This window comes from Globicephala melas, chromosome 11 (assembly GCF_963455315.2).
Source record: "Globicephala melas chromosome 11, mGloMel1.2, whole genome shotgun sequence".
Taxonomy (NCBI): Eukaryota; Metazoa; Chordata; class Mammalia; order Artiodactyla; family Delphinidae; genus Globicephala; species Globicephala melas.
This window is the reverse complement of record NC_083324.2, coordinates 7,437,604-7,454,558: the sequence shown is the minus strand read 5'-3', so window position 1 is coordinate 7,454,558 and position 16,955 is coordinate 7,437,604. Positions and strand designations below refer to the sequence as shown.

General features: G+C 42.7%; 1 protein-coding gene across 20 annotated transcripts in view; it reads left to right on the top strand.

The window, feature by feature from the left end:
• SETD5 (SET domain containing 5) overlaps window positions 1–9,135 on the top strand; it is an 82,198-nt gene extending 73,063 nt beyond the window's left edge. For 17 of the 20 annotated variants that reach the window (XM_030840792.3, XM_060308443.1, XM_060308439.2 and 14 more), the window contains 5 exons: window positions 1,355–1,825; window positions 4,409–4,707; window positions 5,634–5,767; window positions 6,243–6,331; window positions 6,666–9,135. In XM_030840792.3, the coding sequence (XP_030696652.1) occupies window positions 1,355–1,825; window positions 4,409–4,707; window positions 5,634–5,767; window positions 6,243–6,331; window positions 6,666–7,274 (1,602 nt within the window). In that variant the 3' untranslated portion in view covers window positions 7,275–9,135. Of the gene's footprint in view, window positions 1–1,354; window positions 1,826–4,408; window positions 4,708–5,633 lie in introns of all 20 variants that reach the window. The other 3 variants (XR_011377816.1, XM_070046599.1, XM_070046598.1) reach the window with 3 other exon arrangements.
• The last annotated feature ends 7,820 nt before the right edge of the window (window positions 9,136–16,955 follow it).

The following is a 16,955-nucleotide window of genomic DNA, read 5'->3' as shown; positions in this document are numbered from 1 at the left end:
TTGAGCGTTGGTTGATAGATTAAGCAGCTTCTTTAGAAAGAGTCATGCCTCTCAGCTTAAGTCAGCCCATGGCTTCTGTGACTCAGGGCTCCATTCTGCAGTGCTTGGGAAATGGTTGCTGTACAAATGGTATCTCTTAGAATATCAAATCCTACTGCTATGGAGATGTTAAATTCAGATTTTAGTGCTAGAGTTTCTTAACTGTTAAAAGATTTGGATGAACGTAGTAATGATTAACTCCATGAATCCACATGGAGCCTTTTTCCTCTTAAAGAGAGTGATAGTCTCTCATAACCTTTCAGAAATTAACCCACACCCTTCCAGTAAAAAGTTAGTGCTAAAATCAGTGACAGGTGACCAAATTCTGAATCAGTAGGATTTTATAGATCAATGTGAAACTGAAGAAGATTGTATTCTAGTGTACTAGAGGTCTTCTGGGTGTTTTTTACTCTATTTTGTAAGGAATGTAAAGCTCTCCCTCAGTTGCTAAAGATTCTAAGATAGCATAATTTGGAGGCTGACATGGTGTGTCACCTGGGTTTCTGGTACTATTCTTTCTAGAGAGTTAGCTGTAGCTGACACAGTGGCAGAAAATCTTGATGTTAGGAGGTAATGATGACCAAGTAGATGGGTTTATTTTTGGTACGTTTCAGCATTTCAGATGCCCTGCAGTGATGAGCATTAGTGGTCTTGTGGTATGTTAACATACGTTAGAGGATGCAAAAAGAAGAATTGAGTGGCCAGAAAGTTTTATGAGAAATACATACTTAATAGTGAAAGTGAGTGAAGAACTGGTTGGTTGATGTCGTTAACTAATACCATTCTTCTTTCCTGAACCAGTAACTTAAATACTTGACTTTTCGTCTACTTTCTACTTTCTTTCACCCTTTTCCCTCCTCCCACCTTCCATCAATATTAGTTTAGAAATGAATAACTCCAGAAGCCAGTTATCTTAAGACACTATTCTCACCTCTGTGGCTCCATGGGGCTCAGGTAAATCCCTAATTATACTGCCAGTCCCTGAATGTAGTGCAAGGTGACTCAGCAAACCTGATGAAAGGCTAAGCAGGCAAAATAGTCACATTTGGCCAGTTATCTAATTCTGACTTTCCCAGTATTCTCCTCCAGAAAGACTTTAAAACAATTTGGGGAAGGCCAGGATTCTTTGGTAATCTGGCATGTATACACTGGTATTACATGGGACCTTTACAGATGTTAATGGCTTTCTCTCTTCTACTTTCGTCCCTCTTACCTATTCTTATTCACCTGTGCCCCCTCACTTCCCTTCTTTTCTGCCCTTTGACTTTTTCCTTTCTCCTCTACCCCATGTCTCCGTTGATTTTTATTCTTTCAGCTTTGTCACCGAAAAGACCTGGACTTGACAAAAGTAGGCTACCTTGACTCCAACACTAACAGCTGTGCTGACAGACCTTCCCTGATAAGCTCGGGTCATTCTGACCTGGCTCCTCATCCCTCTGTCGGACCCACCTCTGAGACTGGCTTTACAAGCAGGAGTGGAGATGGACATCAGACCCTTGTGAGAAACTCGGACCAGACATTTCGGACAGAGTTTAACTTGATGTATGCCTACTCCCCATTGAACGCTATGCCTCGAGCAGATGGATTGTATCGAGGGTCTCCCCTAGTAGGGGATAGGAAGCCTTTACATTTGGATGGGGGCTATTGTTCCCCTGCAGAAGGGTTTCCCAGCAGATATGAGCATGGTTTTATGAAAGACCTCTCTCGTGGATCCATGTCACCTGGTGGCGAAAGGGCTTGTGAGGGAGTCCCATCTGCCCCACAGAACCCACCACAGAGGAAAAAGGTAAGTGTTTCACATTTTATAGGCTCTTCTGAAGAACTTTAACTGAATAATTCAACAGATATTTACTGAGTTACCACTGTGTTTTCAGCACTGTTCTCAGTGTGAGGAAAATGAAGATAAGTAAGACGGTCTCTTGGCATGTTTAGTGAAAGACTGTTTTAATGTAATTTGATGAGTGTTGTAAATGTTAAGCAAATTCAAATGCCTACCATGTATGTGCCATACACGTGGCTAGGCAATTCAAAGGATAAAGCAGTGAAAAAGAATAATGCTACTTACATGTTTTATATAGTACTTTTCATGTTCTAGGCACTGTTAAGCTCTTCTTATGCATTTAACCTCACAATAATCCTGTAAGATGGGTAATTTCCCATTTTGTAGATGATGAAACTAAGGCAAGTTGAGTAACTTGCCATGGTCACACAGCTAGTATATGGAAGAGCCAGGACACTACCCAGGTCTGATTCCAGATTGCATGCTCTTATTGCCACCATGCTATATTGCCTCCTAGGTTCCGCCCTAAGGGAGCTTATAGCAAGTCAGACTGAGCTTAGCAGATAATTGTACTAATGATGAGAAAGGAGTTGTTCAGATGTGATGAGAACAACTTAACAGGAAATCTGACCAAGTCGGATATGTGGAGGGTACTTGAGAACAAACAAGAGGTTCATAGCCAAGTTTGAGGGGTGGTAGAGTGCAAGGTGACAGGTCACTGATTTGTCTGATCTCAAAACAGGAAGTAGGAATCAATCAGCCAACAAATTGAGGGGGTGAAAATCTTACAGAAGAGAGAGCAGAACAAGTAACTGTGACACTCCATTGAGTGGGCAGCAGGGATGTGATGTGGTTGCAGTTGAATGTTGCTATGGTGGCAGGTGAATAGTGGGGATAGTCAGGAGGAGAATACAGAGGTGGGCAGGGCCAGGTCGCAGAGATCTGGTTTGGGGCTTGACTTGTAGGTGATGCCTGATCTATAAATTACAAAGCCAAACGTGTGCTTTTTTTATGTCAGTGGTTTTCAACTAAGGGCATTTGGAAATGCATAGGAGTATTTTGAGTTGTCACAGCAACTTCCATTTACTGGTCAGAGCTAGAGGTGTTTAATGTTGTGTGTGTGACAGTCTCACATAATTGCAAAATGTCTGTGGTACTCTTGTTCAAATGTAGCCTAGTGGCTTTTTGTCTTTGCATTACAGTGAAATACGTTAACAGAATTTATTATTAACCCCTTTCCATGATTGTCTATAGAAAATGCATACACAAAATTGTCTTAATTTGTGTTTTCATTATATTTTACATTTGAACAGATAAATGAGAGCCCTAAGTGGATAAAAGAAGGAGGAAACACTGGCAGATAATTTGTAACAAAATAGCATTGCGGGGAAAATTCCCTGGTGGTCCGGTGGTTAGGACACCGTGCTTTCACTACGGATCGAACCCTGGTTGGGGAACAAAGATCCCACATGCTGCGATGCGCAGCCAAAAAAAAAAAAGCACTGGGTCTGGAATACTGTTGCATCAACAGCACTGACTAGCAGGAACAAAAGTGGAAACAGTCTTTGGATTTCTGGTTTCATTTATTATGTGCAAAAGTGATTGAAATCATGGTTTCATTTATTATGTGCAAAAGTGATTGAAATCATGCCGTCTTTGAAATTATGACCTGTTATTTCAGAAATATTGTTGAGCACCTGCTATCAACCAAGTTCTGCACTGTATGTTAAAGATAAAAAGCCAAATAAACTTGGTCTTTGCCCTTGTAGCACATGACAGTTTACAAGCATACAAGACATTGTAATAGGTCGACAGGCAGTGTAAGCACAGTGTGCTGTAACAGCAGAGAGGAGGTGTACTAGGCAGGGCAGGGAGGAGGGGTTTGTTGTGGCAGTCAGGAAAGAATAAGGCAGAGGAATGGCAGATCGAGGAGAAGTTTCCAAGTACAGGCTTTCTAGAGCTGGCTTGCTAAAATATAAACAGGAAATCATTTCCTTTCTCCTTTTACACTAGTTTCTCTATGTGTAAAACAGTAACAGTAATAAATCCCTGGATATATCTTGAAAATTTGAGCACATTTAAAAACCCTGAAGCATTGGCTTTTTCTTTTTGTTTGTGTGTGTGTGTGTGTTGTTTTGTTTTGTTTTTAAACGACTAACTAGAGATTTCTGGGGAGTGAGGAAGAGCTATCAGAATCACCTAGGAGACTTTTTCAAACTACACAGCTCTTCACCTTCCCTTTTCTGGGTGCTACCATTGTTCCAAATAGCTATGATAGCACACTTTTGTTGAAGGGAACTGTAATCTCACAGGTTTTTCTGAAGGCAGAATAAAGGTTGAGGTCTACTGGTGAATACCATTTTTCAAAAATGCCATCTCCTAGTGTATTCTCTTTTCCTTACCAGTTTCTGACTGATTTAAATAAGTAGCTGTGCTCAGGTCTCTCTCACATTGGAAAAAGTCACCTGTTGGTGCCTGCTTTGTTTGCATGGCTTGCTAGCAGTTTACTAGGATTCCATCTTCTTTCCCCATTGCTAGTGATCCACTAATGATGTCTAGCTAGGGTCCTATTTCTTTTTTCCTTCCTAGGTATCCCTGCTGGAGTACCGCAAACGGAAACAGGAAGCCAAGGAAAATTCTGCTGGTGGGGGAGGTGACTCTACACAGAGCAAAAGCAAGTCTGCAGGAGCTGGGCAAGGCAGCAGTAACTCACTTTCTGACACTGGTGCCCATGGTGTGCAGGGATCCTCAGCCCGAACCCCATCTTCCCCTCACAAAAAGTTCTCCCCATCTCATTCCTCTATGTCTCATTTGGAGGCCGTAAGCCCATCGGATTCCAGGGGCACTTCATCTCACTGCAGACCTCAAGAGAGTATCAGCAGTAGGTGGTAAGTTTATGTTTGATGCTTTAATGATTAAATTCAGGAGGGAAGTAAACATCTAGGCTCTTTACCTAAGATGTACGGAAACACTTATCTGAGAAAGCCAGCCAACAGTGCTATCTACCCTATTCAGCTGATTTAATAGTATCAGCCACAATCCACCAGCCCTACAGAAGCAAAGAATTGCCACCGAGCCTGCAAAACAACATGTTGGATGGCATATAGCTGTGGACACAGTGGAGTTATTTTTTTTGCTGGGCACTAACACTGCCTCTTCTATTTTCTCATTTCGTGTGAAAGGTAAGTCAGGATTTGAGCTCAGTTCCCCTTAAATTAACAACAGATATCTCAGTTCCACACGGCTAGAATATGCAGAGAGATGTGACACGTTCTGAAAGGATTTGTCTGGTTTAGGGGACAACGCAAATAAATAATACTAATGTCAAGTACTGAGTATCAAATGAGTGAAATAAAGAATGAGGCATTTTAGGGATCTTGAACTGAAGAAATGAGGTCTGAGAAAGGAGAGACATGGCTCAAGGGAGTAATGTTCATTCATCTGTGAAACAAACTGCTACCACATGCCAGTCACATGAGTTCACAGAAGAGAGAATTAGCATTTCAAGATGGAGGTTAAAAGAAGTAAACAGCTTCAAATCCCCCTTTTCCTTAATTGCTATTTTTCTTTAGAAGTGTTTATTCTTAAGTGCCTGACATAGTTTGAGGCAGAGAAAATACCTTGTTTTAAATTGGTCCTGAAGAAAATAACGTTTAAAAAGAGGGTGTTCTAAAAATAAATAAATAAATAAATAAATAAAAGAGGGTGTTCTAAGAGAAAACGTTGTACAGTTTTTTGTCAGAGCTTTGTTTGTTCCAGGCTCTTATCTCTAAAGTCCTGTGGCATAAACCTCCACACCCTATTGCCTTCACAGGATGGTTCCCACATCAGTAGAACGACTCCGAGAAGGAGGGAGCATCCCCAAGGTCCTCCGAAGCAGTGTGAGGGTGGCCCAAAAAGGAGAGCCTTCTCCCACGTGGGAGAGTAACATCACAGAAAAAGACTCAGGTGAGCCTATGGCCTTCTGCCAACCAGGTACAGGGACACGAGCCAGGCTCTACACAATGCACACCAAATGCTGGGCTGAGGTGAGTCCATTTTTTATGCAGTTGGGCTCCCCTGTATGCAGAGTTCCAGCTCAGTCTTGCTTTCACTCTTTTGGGCTACAGCATTCTTAAGATCTAGCATTGCTTGCTCTTTGTCTGCTCTTTTTTCCCAAAGGATACCTTTATGTAACTCATCTCTCCAAAGCCCTGGGAATCACCTTGATGAAGGATGAAGAGAAAAAAGGAGACAGAAATCAGATCAGGCATTTAAAACACCCCATAATTAACCGCTCCTTTTGCCCTTCTGGCATGCTGCACTCACCTGATTTGTCAGAAAGAGAGCGGCATGGGTTGGTGCTGGCATTGGTGACTTGAATGAACAATGGCTCTCTCACACTTATTCTAAGAAAATAAGTTGATTTTGTATTACCTTCCAGACCCTGCAGATGGTGAAGGCCCAGAGACACTGAGCTCAGCACTCTCTAAAGGAGCAGCCGTTTACAGCCCTTCCAGATACAGCTACCAGGTGAGACAAGAAAGTGCTCATCTCTGGGCATAAGAATGTGTTCTGGGTTCCAAATGTTTTGTGATCCTGGCCATCCTTTGCAGTTGAGATGCCGTCTTTGCATATAGTTTCAGCAGCTTTGGAAATAAGTCATCATCTGCTCACCTTCAGGTAATAAATCATGCCAGAAAAATTAAGTGACCAAAGACAGCCATTTTACTGTCCTTGGTATCCTAAAAAGAACAAATGTTTAAGAAGATGAAGAAAAAGTAGGATATGTTAAATATTCACAAGCCTAAATGGCTTAAATAGGGACTTTTTCACCTCCTTATGTTTTCCTCCCAACTCTTTCTAGCTCCTGCAGTGTGATAGTCCACGGACAGAATCACAAAGCCTCCTTCAACAGAGTTCCTCCCCCTTTAGAGGACATCCCACCCAGTCTCCGGGATACAGTTATCGAACTACTGCACTGAGACCTGGGAACCCCCCTTCTCATGGTTCTTCAGAATCCTCCCTCTCTTCCACGTCCTATTCCAGCCCTGCCCACCCTGTGTCCACAGACTCGTTGGCCCCATTTACGGGGACACCAGGGTATTATAGCAGCCAGCCACATTCTGGAAACAGCACCGGCAGCAGTCTTCCAAGGAGGAGCTGCCCTTCTAGTGCTGCTAGCCCTACCCCGCAGGGCCCCTCAGACTCGCCGACCTCAGACTCGGTTTCCCAGTCCAGCACAGGAACTATGAGTTCCACCTCCTTTCCTCAGAACTCTAGGTCGTCATTGCCATCAGACTTCCGGACTATCAGTCTGCCCAGTGCTGGGCAGTCAGCTGCCTACCAGGCCTCCAGGGTATCTGCGGTTTCCAATTCACAGCACTACCCACATCGAGGGAGTGGGGGTGTGCACCAGTACCGGCTCCAGCCACTGCAGGGGTCAGGGGTCAAGACTCAGACAGGACTTTCCTAGGGCTTCTGGATTTGGGCAAACAGAACTTGAATGAGCCCATAGCTGCTTCCTTCCAGCTGCCTCTGGAACCTAGGCCGAGCATATTGCTGGGGGAGGGGGTACAAGGTGCCAGAGGATTGGGTCTGGTCAACAAGAAACAAGACTTGTGGTCGTGACTGGCTCTGGCCTTGGAGAAAGATGTAAATCTTGTCTGAAGCAGAGACTATAAAGAAGTTTCTCCCTGCTGTTAAGGGTACATTGTTGACAAGCAAATGGTGTTTCGGTTAGTAATGGTTCTAAGTGCAATGAGTTGTGTTGAAGCCTCCGTCTCCCATCCTTGCCTGTATCCTGTAGTCACTTGTGCAGTGAGGACATCTTTTTAAATCAAAAAAAAAAAAGTTTTCAAAGGAAAAAATGGTGAGAAGAGCAAATCTCAAAGCCCCAAGCCATCTGAGTAGTGTTAGGGTTTTATGCACTTAAGAAAAAAGGTAGGTATATAAGACAACCATTCCAAAAGCAGTTATCTGGCCAAGATGTGTCCACCCAAGAATATTCCTTACCTTTGTCTTAGAAACACCAAGAAAGAGGCGGGGATAGTGAAGCTTGGAGTGTGCTTTGACTGAGGGGTGCCTGGATCTCTGAGGAAGAGCTCATGGTCAACTCTTGATTATTCAGGAGCAGACTGTCCTAGTAGATTGTCTGAGCCCCCAGCTGGTACCATCCCACTCCCCTTCCCCAAGCTATTTCACAGCTCAGTAATCTATGAAGTAAGTAGGCAAAGAAAAGAGATATAACTGAGATGGGCCAATTGCATTGCTACTTATCAGCTTTTGGCAATAAATTTGATTAGGAAGGGTCCCAGGTGGTTAGGGAATTCTTTGAATTTTATTTTTTCTACTCCCAATTAATCAGGAGTTGACGATCCCCTGAGTAGGACTGCCTCCATGATTGGGGAGCATGCACTCGTGACTGCAGGGTAAGAGTGGAAAGATACATTTGTGGAATGGCACCGACAGGGCTGTGATTGTGTGTGGCATGTCCCACGTTTCTTTGGGAGATGCTTATTTGAGAGTGGCCCAGGTGAGAGTGTTATAAAGCCACCCACATACCTAATAACACTGTTCTGGATGAGAGATGAGAGCAGACTGGCTTCTCCCCATCAGTGCATTGTGCCTGTTGTACACCCCTGCAGGAGCCCTGGAGCCAGCCAGGTGGGGTACACAATCTTTTTAAATTCCATACGGTTGCCAGCTTATTTCTTTCACTTGTTTACTGTAATATCCGGCGTGTTTTTATTTATCTAATTTTGTATTCAGTTATAACCATGGTAGGGGTAGCAGATATCTGACAGGTGTAATCCCTGGTGCTGCAGTGGACCTTACTTCTTTCTTTTGGACAAGATAATACTGTGAGTCTCCCTCCTTCCTTCCCTCCAGTTTGTTTTCTCCTTTTTTCCCTCAGCCTCTTACATCCCCTTTCTTTCTACCCTCTCCCACAACTATCATATGCACAGTCTTCTCTCTTTGTGTGTGACTGTTACAAAATTTCACTTTTTCAAAATTGAAATCAGGTGTTTGCTCAAATGAGGGGAGATTTTTTTTTAATGCTGAGACTTCAGCAGAATACTTTTCTTTTTGTTTCCCCCACAAACCCATCAGTCTGGGAGAGCGTTGGGAGTGGAAATCATGTTGCCTGGGATGCTGGTTTCTTTGTATATTATATAAAACGTATGTAAATGTCTCTCCATTTGGGCTGGGGTTTGCATTCTCCCCTTGGCTTTTGACTGAGGGGAGAGGCCAGCGGGCAGGCGGCCCTCACCCTGCCTGGCACGTGCAGAGACCCCAGCCACTCTGTGTGGGCAGGGTGCTGTCAAGACCAGACCTCTGGGGGGGGGGGGCGGGGGGGGGGGACTCTTGGAAGGGAAGAAGTATCACTTCTTTCTCAAGTGGAGTGTTTACACCTTGCTGTAACATTTGAACTTTCACAAGAGATGTAATAATTTTGATAATAAAATTCTTAACCATAATAATCATAAGTTGAGAACTTCTTTGTCCAGTTCTGTGACCTTGGCTTGCCTGGTTTTCCTAACGCTGTCCTTACTTGAAGAGAGCAAAGATGGACCCACATTCAGGAGACTGTGCTCTTGGTGTTGTTTTGTCCATAATGGGGTCAGGAATACAGACTGATCTTCCTTCACCATTTTATGATTAAGATCAGGCTATAATCCTTTACTAATAAACAGCTACTGAGTGCTAGGCTATATGTAAGGTGCTGGGAATATGAAGATAAGACAGCCTCCTTCTCTATTACTAGGTACGTTGCTTTCGATGTGATATAAATATTAGAAGCTGAACTGTATTAAAGAAATAAGCAAGTGCACCTTGTATACAACTTCACAGTTAACCAGGCTCTTCCATTTATGTCATTGGTTGTCTCATTCATCCTTAGAATATGTTAAGGTAGGTATATTATTCCCATTCTATAATTTTTTATTAGTTTCAGAGGATATAATGTGTCCAAGATTTCTCTCTTCTAAATGGCAGGCTCCAACTGACAGTATTGGAAATTTTGCAGTTTACCCAGGAAACAAAAAGAGATAGCTAGAGATGCTTTGAAACTGACTAGAAATCACTTAACTAGCAGGAAAAGTATATCATACCAGTTCTTGCCTTAAAAAGCAGTCTGGGCTTTTTAGCCTTCAGGCATCATTTTGATGGTGCATGGTTCTCTGTTTACTAAAGGTCACCCTGAAGAAAAAAATGCACTATTGTCCAAATGGAGTAGGCCATTTACTTTGAAACTACACTGATTATCAGTTCATCAGCACAGCCTTCATAACCTGCTATGAGGCTCAGAGACAGAAAGGTTCCTGTGCTGAAGATGAATAAAGGAAACAGCTTGGAGAAAAAGCATAGTTATTGAAGGAGATGGTGTTCCTCTATAACTTTTCCCTGCTCCTACACTCAAAACTTACTCTGAGATACAAAACCTTGGGCAACTTTATAGGAAAATTACACATACCCATGAGCCTCAAAACACCAATAGCCACAAGACCTTCATGGTATCACGTTCTGTTCCAGAGGAAGCAATGGTGTGTCTGATGGGTCTCAGAACTCCAAACGAGCACTCACTTGGAAGTTCAGCGAGCCAATTTGAGAACAACAGTCAAACTAGAAGGGATTTGCAGTGCGGGCAAAGGTGCTTGGGTAAGTCTGAAGGGGCTGGAGCAGTCTGGGCCCAAGACAATTCTAAACAGCAAAGCTCCCAGGACAGAGCTCCACACTGAAAAGAAACTCCTGATAGAATCCAAATTGAGCAGGAGAGGTGGAGGATCACATTAAATAAAGTATTTTGAATGAGTGAAACTAGGATTGTCCATAAAAGTGTTAAATAACTTACCTTGTTCTTTAACTCCTGAGAGAAACAAGTTGGTCATAGGTTGTTCTGCTGGGGCTTCCCTGGTGGCGCAGTGGTTAAAGATCCGCCTGCCAGCGCAGGGGACATGGGTTCAAGCCCTGGTCCGGGAAGATCCCACATGCCGCAGAGCAACTAAGCTCGTGTGCCGTAACTACTAAGCCTGTGCTCCAGAGCCCAGGAGCCACAACTACTGAGCCCACGTGCCACAACTACTGAAGCCCGCTCACCTAGAGCCCCTGCTCCACAACAAGAAAAGCCACCGCAATGAGAAGCCTATGCACCGCAACGAAGAGTAGCCCCTGCTCGCTGCAACTAGAGAAAGCCCACACACAGCAATGAAGACCCAACACAGCCAAAAATAATATAAATAAATAAATATGTAAAAAAATTAATTGTTCTGCTGAATGTCAACTGCTATTGTTTGCACAGTCCATATTTTAATATTTTACACATACAGAAAAAATGTGCTGTAAAACCTTGAAACTAGAAAGAAATCATACCTCCCTTTATTTACCCATAAAAATGGGTAACAGAAAGTACCATAGTCAAATTCCAAACAGTTACAAGAAAGGAGCAGAATAATATCCCCACAGATAAAAGCATGCTAATGAAATAGGACAGGAAAAGGAAATAACAGGTATACAGATTGGGAAAACAAATGACTGTTCACAGAGGAGGACATAATTGTCTTATAGAAAATCCAAAAGAATTGACCCCCCCAAAATAAAAAGATGCAACTAATAAGCAGTTATAGCAAGGTTGCAAGGTATAAGGTTAATGATATAAATGTCAGTTGCTTCCTTACATACGAACAACTGGAATTTGAAAGTTTAAACACTAACATTTACATAAGAACTGAAAAAATGAAATAGGTATAAATCTAACAAAATATCTAAAAGACCTATATGGGTAAAACTACAGAATTCTTGATGAAAGAAATCAAAGAACTAAAGAAACAGGGATATTCCATGGCCATGAATGGGAAGACTCAATGTCAGGATGTCTGATCTCAACTTGACCTTTAGATTCGTAATCCCAATCAAAATCCCAGCAGATAGGGCCTCCCTGGTGGCGCAGTGGTTAAGAACCTGCCTGCCAATGCAGGGGACACAGGTTTGAGTCCTGGTCCAGGAATATCCCACGTGCCGCAGAGCAACTAAGCCCGTGCGCCACAACTACTGAGCCTGTGCTCTAGAGCCCGCGAGCCACAAATACTGAGCACACGTGCTGCAACTACTGAGGCCTGCGCACCTAGAGCCCGTGCTCTGCAACAAGAGAAGCCACTGCAGTGAGAAGGCTGCCCACCACAACGAAGAGCAACCCTCACTCAACGCAACTAGAGAAAGCCTGCGCGCAGCAACAAAGACCCAACACAGCCAAAAATAAATAAAATAAAATCCCAGCAGGTTGTTTTCTGGATATCAACAAAATTATTCTAAAGTTTATAGGCAGAGGAAAAAGACCCAGAGTAGCCAACACAGTGTTAAAAGGGAAGAATGAAGTCAGCCAGCCTTTGAGACTTACTATAAAGCTACAGTAGTCAAAATAGCATGGTACTGGAATAAGAATAGACAAATAGGTTGATAGAGCACCCGGAAGCAAACCCACACAAATACAATCAACTGATATTTGACAAACAAGCAAGGGCAATACGGTGGGGAAAAGATAGTCTTCAACAAATGGGGCTGGAACAGTTGGACATCCACGTGCAAAAAATGAATCTAGACACAGACCTTAAACACTCTTCACAGGACTTCCCTGGTGGTGCAGTGGTTAAAAATCTGCCTGCCAATGCAGGGGACACGGGTTCGAGCCCTGGTCCGGGAAGATCCCACATGCCATGGAGCAAGTAAGCCCGTGTGCCACAGCTACTGATCCTGCGCTCTAGAGCCCAAGAGCCACAACTACTGAGCCTGCATGCCACAATTAATGAAGCCCGCACACTGCAACGAACAGTAGCCCCTGCTTGACACAACTAGAGGAAGCCTGCTTTCAGCAACGAAGACCCAATGCAGCCAAATAAATAATTTTTTTTTTTTTAATGAATCCGCCTGCCAGTGCAGGGGACATGGGTTCGAGTCATAGTCTGAGAAGATCCCACATGCCACGGAGCAACTAAGCTGGTGTGCCACAACTACTGAGCCTGCACTCTGGAGACCGCAAGCCACAACTACTGAAGCCCACACATCTAGAGCCCGTGCTTCAAACAAGAGAAGCCACCACAATGAGATGCCCACGCACCGCAACAAAGAGTAGCTCCCACTCGCTGCAACTAGAGAAAGCCCGTGCGCAGCAATGAAGACCCAACACAGCCATAAATAAATAAATAAATTTAAGGAAAAAAACAACTCTTAACAAAAACTAACTCAATGTAGCACAGACCTAAATGCAAAACTATACCTAGACAATAACAGAAAATCTAGAAAACCTTGGGTTTGGCGATGACTTTTTAGATACAACACCAAAACCACCATTCATGAAAGAAATAATTGGTAAGCTGGACTTTAAAATTAACATCTGTTCTAAAAAATACACTAACAGAGTGAGAAGACAAGCCACATACTGGGAGAAAATACTTGCAAAAGACATCTCTAATAAGGGACTGTTACGCAACATACAAAGAGCTCTTAAAACTCAACAACAAGTAAACAGACAACCAAAAGCAATCTTAAGATTGAGTGCAATCCTTACCAAAATTCCAATGGCGTATTTCACAGAAGTAGAGCAAACAATCCTAAAATATATGTGGAACCACAAAAGACCCTGAATAGCCAAAGCAATCTTGAGAAAGAACAAAGCTGGAGGCGGGCATCATGCTTTCTGATTTCAAACTATATTACAAAGCTGTGGTGATTACAACAGTATTAAAAAAAAAAGACACATAGATAAATGGAACAGAACAGAGAACCCAAAAATAAACTCACGCATATATGATCAATTAATTTATGACAGAGGAGCCAAGAATATACAACAGGGAAAAGGACAGTCTCTTCAATAAGTGGGAAAACTGGACAGCCACGTGTAAAAGAATGTAATGGGACCACTGTCTTACACCATGTACAGAAATCAACTCAATGGATTAAAGACTTGAATGTAATACTTGAAACTATGAAACTCCTAGAAGAAAACATAGGCAGTATGCTCCTTGCCATCGGTCTTGATTATGATTTTTTGGATTTGACACCACACAAGCAACAAAAGCCAAAGTAAACAAGTGAGACTACCTCAAACTAAAAATCGTCTGCACAGCAGAAGAAGGGGAACCATGGACAAAATGAAAAGGCAACCTACTGAATGGGAGAAAATATTTACAAATCATATATCTGATAAGGTGTTAGTATCTAAAAATATATAAAGAACTCATATAACTCAAAAAGAAAAATTGCAATTAAAAAATGGGCAGAGGATCTGAATATACTTTTCCAAGTAAGAGAGACAGATGGCAAACAGGACATAAAAGGTGCTCCACATCACTAATCACCAGGGAAATGTAAATCAAAACTACAATGAAATACCACTTCACACCTGTTAGAATGGCTGTTATCAAAAAGACAAATCAGTTCAATGAAGATGTGGAGAAAAGTGAACCCATGTGCACTCTTGGTGGGGATGTAAATTTTTGCAGCCTCCATGGAAACCAGTACAGAGGTTCCTCAGAGAATTAAAAATAGAACTACCATACAATCCAGCAATCCCACTTCTGGGTATTTACCTGAAAAAAAAAAGACTAACTCAAAAAGACATTTGCACCCCCATGTTCACTGCAGCATTGCTTACAGTAGCCTAGATATGGAAACATCCTACATGTCCATAAATGGATGAATGGATAAAGAAAATGTATATTTACAATGACAGCCATAAGCAAAAAATGAAATCCCACCATTTGCAACAACATGGTTGCTCCTTGAGGGCATTATGCTAAGTGAAGTAATTTAGAAAAAGACAGATACCATATGATCTCACTTATACGGGTAATCTTAAAAAAACAAACAAACAAAAAAAAAACTCAGGGATACAGAGAACAGATTTGTGGTTGGTTGCCAGAGGTGGAGGTTGGGAGGTAGGCCAGATGGGTGAAGGTGGTCAAAAGGTCAAACTTGGAGTTATAAATAAGTCCTAGGGATGTAATATACAGCCTGTTGACTAGAGTTAATAATACTGTATTTGCGGGCTTCCCTGGTGGCGCCGTGGTTAAGAATCCACCTGCCAATGCAGGGGACACGGGTTCGAGCCCTGGTCTGGGAAGATCCCACATGACGTGGAGCAACTAAGCCCGTCCGTGCACCACAACTACTGAGCCTGCGCTCTAGAGCTCGTGAGCCACAACTACTGAGCCTGCATGCCACAACTACTGAAGCCTGCGCTCCTAGAGCCTGTGCTTCGCAACGAGAGAAGCCACCACAATGAGAAGCCCATGCACCACAACAAAGAGTAGCCCCCGCTCACCGCAACTAGAGAAAGCCTGCGCGCAACAACGAAGACCCAATGCAGCCAAAAATAAATAAAATAAATAAATTTTAAAATAATAATAATACTGAATTTGCAAGTTGCTAAAGGAGTAGATCTTAAAAGTTCTCATCGGGCTTCCCTGGTGGCGCAGTGGTTGAGAGTCCGCCTGCCGATGCAGGGGACACGGGTTCGTGCCCTGGTCCGGGAGGATCCCACATGCCGCGGAGCGGCTGGGCCCGTGAGCCATGGCTGCTGAGCCTCCGCGTCCGGAGCCTGTGCTCCGCAGCAGGAGAGGCCACAACGGTGAGAGGCCTGAGTACCGCAGGGAAAAAAAAAAAAAAAAAATCACAAGAAAACAATTTTTGTAACAGTGTGATGACGGATGTTGATTAGACATTGCGGTGATCGTTTCACAACATAAAATAAAAGCAAGAGAACAGAACAAATACCAAAAGTTATAATTCAAGAAAACTTTTCCTTAAATATTTCAAACTACAGACTGAAAGAACATAATGCATACCTTGTAAATTCAACCAAGAATTCAAACCCAATATCAAGACATTCTAAAATTGTTGGAGTTTAAAGAAAAGAAAAAATCTTGGATATCTAGGCCTAAAAAGTTATTTACAATGGAAGGAAAATTAAGCTCTGTCAGGTTTTGGTTTGTTTTATGGCTGCATTGGTTCTTCGTTGCTGTGTGCGGGCTTTCTCTAGTTGCAGGGAGCAGGGGCTACTCTTCATTGCGGTGCACGGGCTTCTCATTGTGGTGGCTTCTCTTGTTGCGGAGCACGGGCTCTAGGCACGTGGGCTCAGTAGTTGTGGCGCATGGGCTCTGGAGTGCAGGCTCAGTAGTTGTGGTGCACGGGCTTAGTTGCTCTGCGGCATGTGGGATCTTCCCAGACCGGGGATCAAACTCGTGTCCCCTGCATTGGCAGACGGATTCTTAACCACTGCGCCACCAGGGAAGTCCCTCTGTCAGGTTTTTTGACAGCCACACTTTATGGCAAAAGAGAATGGAATAATATATTTAAGATACTCAAAGAGACTATGAACCAAAAGTTTCATACCAACTATGTAATAGCAGCAAACTGTCATCCTTATGCCAGAACCTGGGAAACTTTATTCCTGTTAATTCTTTCTTAGGAATATGTTAGAAACTGAGCTGATTTGGATGACCAAACTATCTTAAGAAACAGCAACAGAAAGTCTGGTTGTGAGTTAATTATATGCAGTTAGCTACGTGTAGAACTAAGAATGAATGAGGAATATAAGGTGAGACTGCAGTGTCAGCTGGTTCATGTGACCTAGGCAATGTAAGTACAGTGCAACTACAAAGAAATAAGCAGAAAATAATATGGTTTTAGTAGTTATATTTGTGGTATTATATATGAGGGCTTTAATGTGAGAGGAAGCAAATGAATCCAATGTCCTTGAGAACCAACTAAGAGTCCACATGCCCCAACTGAGTCTGCATGCTGCAACTAAAGATCCCACGTGCCACAACTAAGACCCGGTGCAGCCAAATAAATAAATATTAAAAAAAAAAAAAGACACACCAATTTAAAGAGGCTTCTGCTAACCAGCGACAACATTTTAAGCATTAATTATGATAACTGTAACGGAATCAAGTATGTTTAAATCCATGAGTTCATAATGGTACCAAAACATAATAATTGTTCATCTTGGGAGGATGTTAGGGAACCAACTCTATTTTTGAAAACTAGAAAATAAAGGGAAATACTCCAGCATTATTCTTGCCTTTCCTATACAAGTTGTACCACTATCTGGCTAGATCGAAAATGAGGATGTTTCCCTTTATAGAAGCTCTCCCACAAA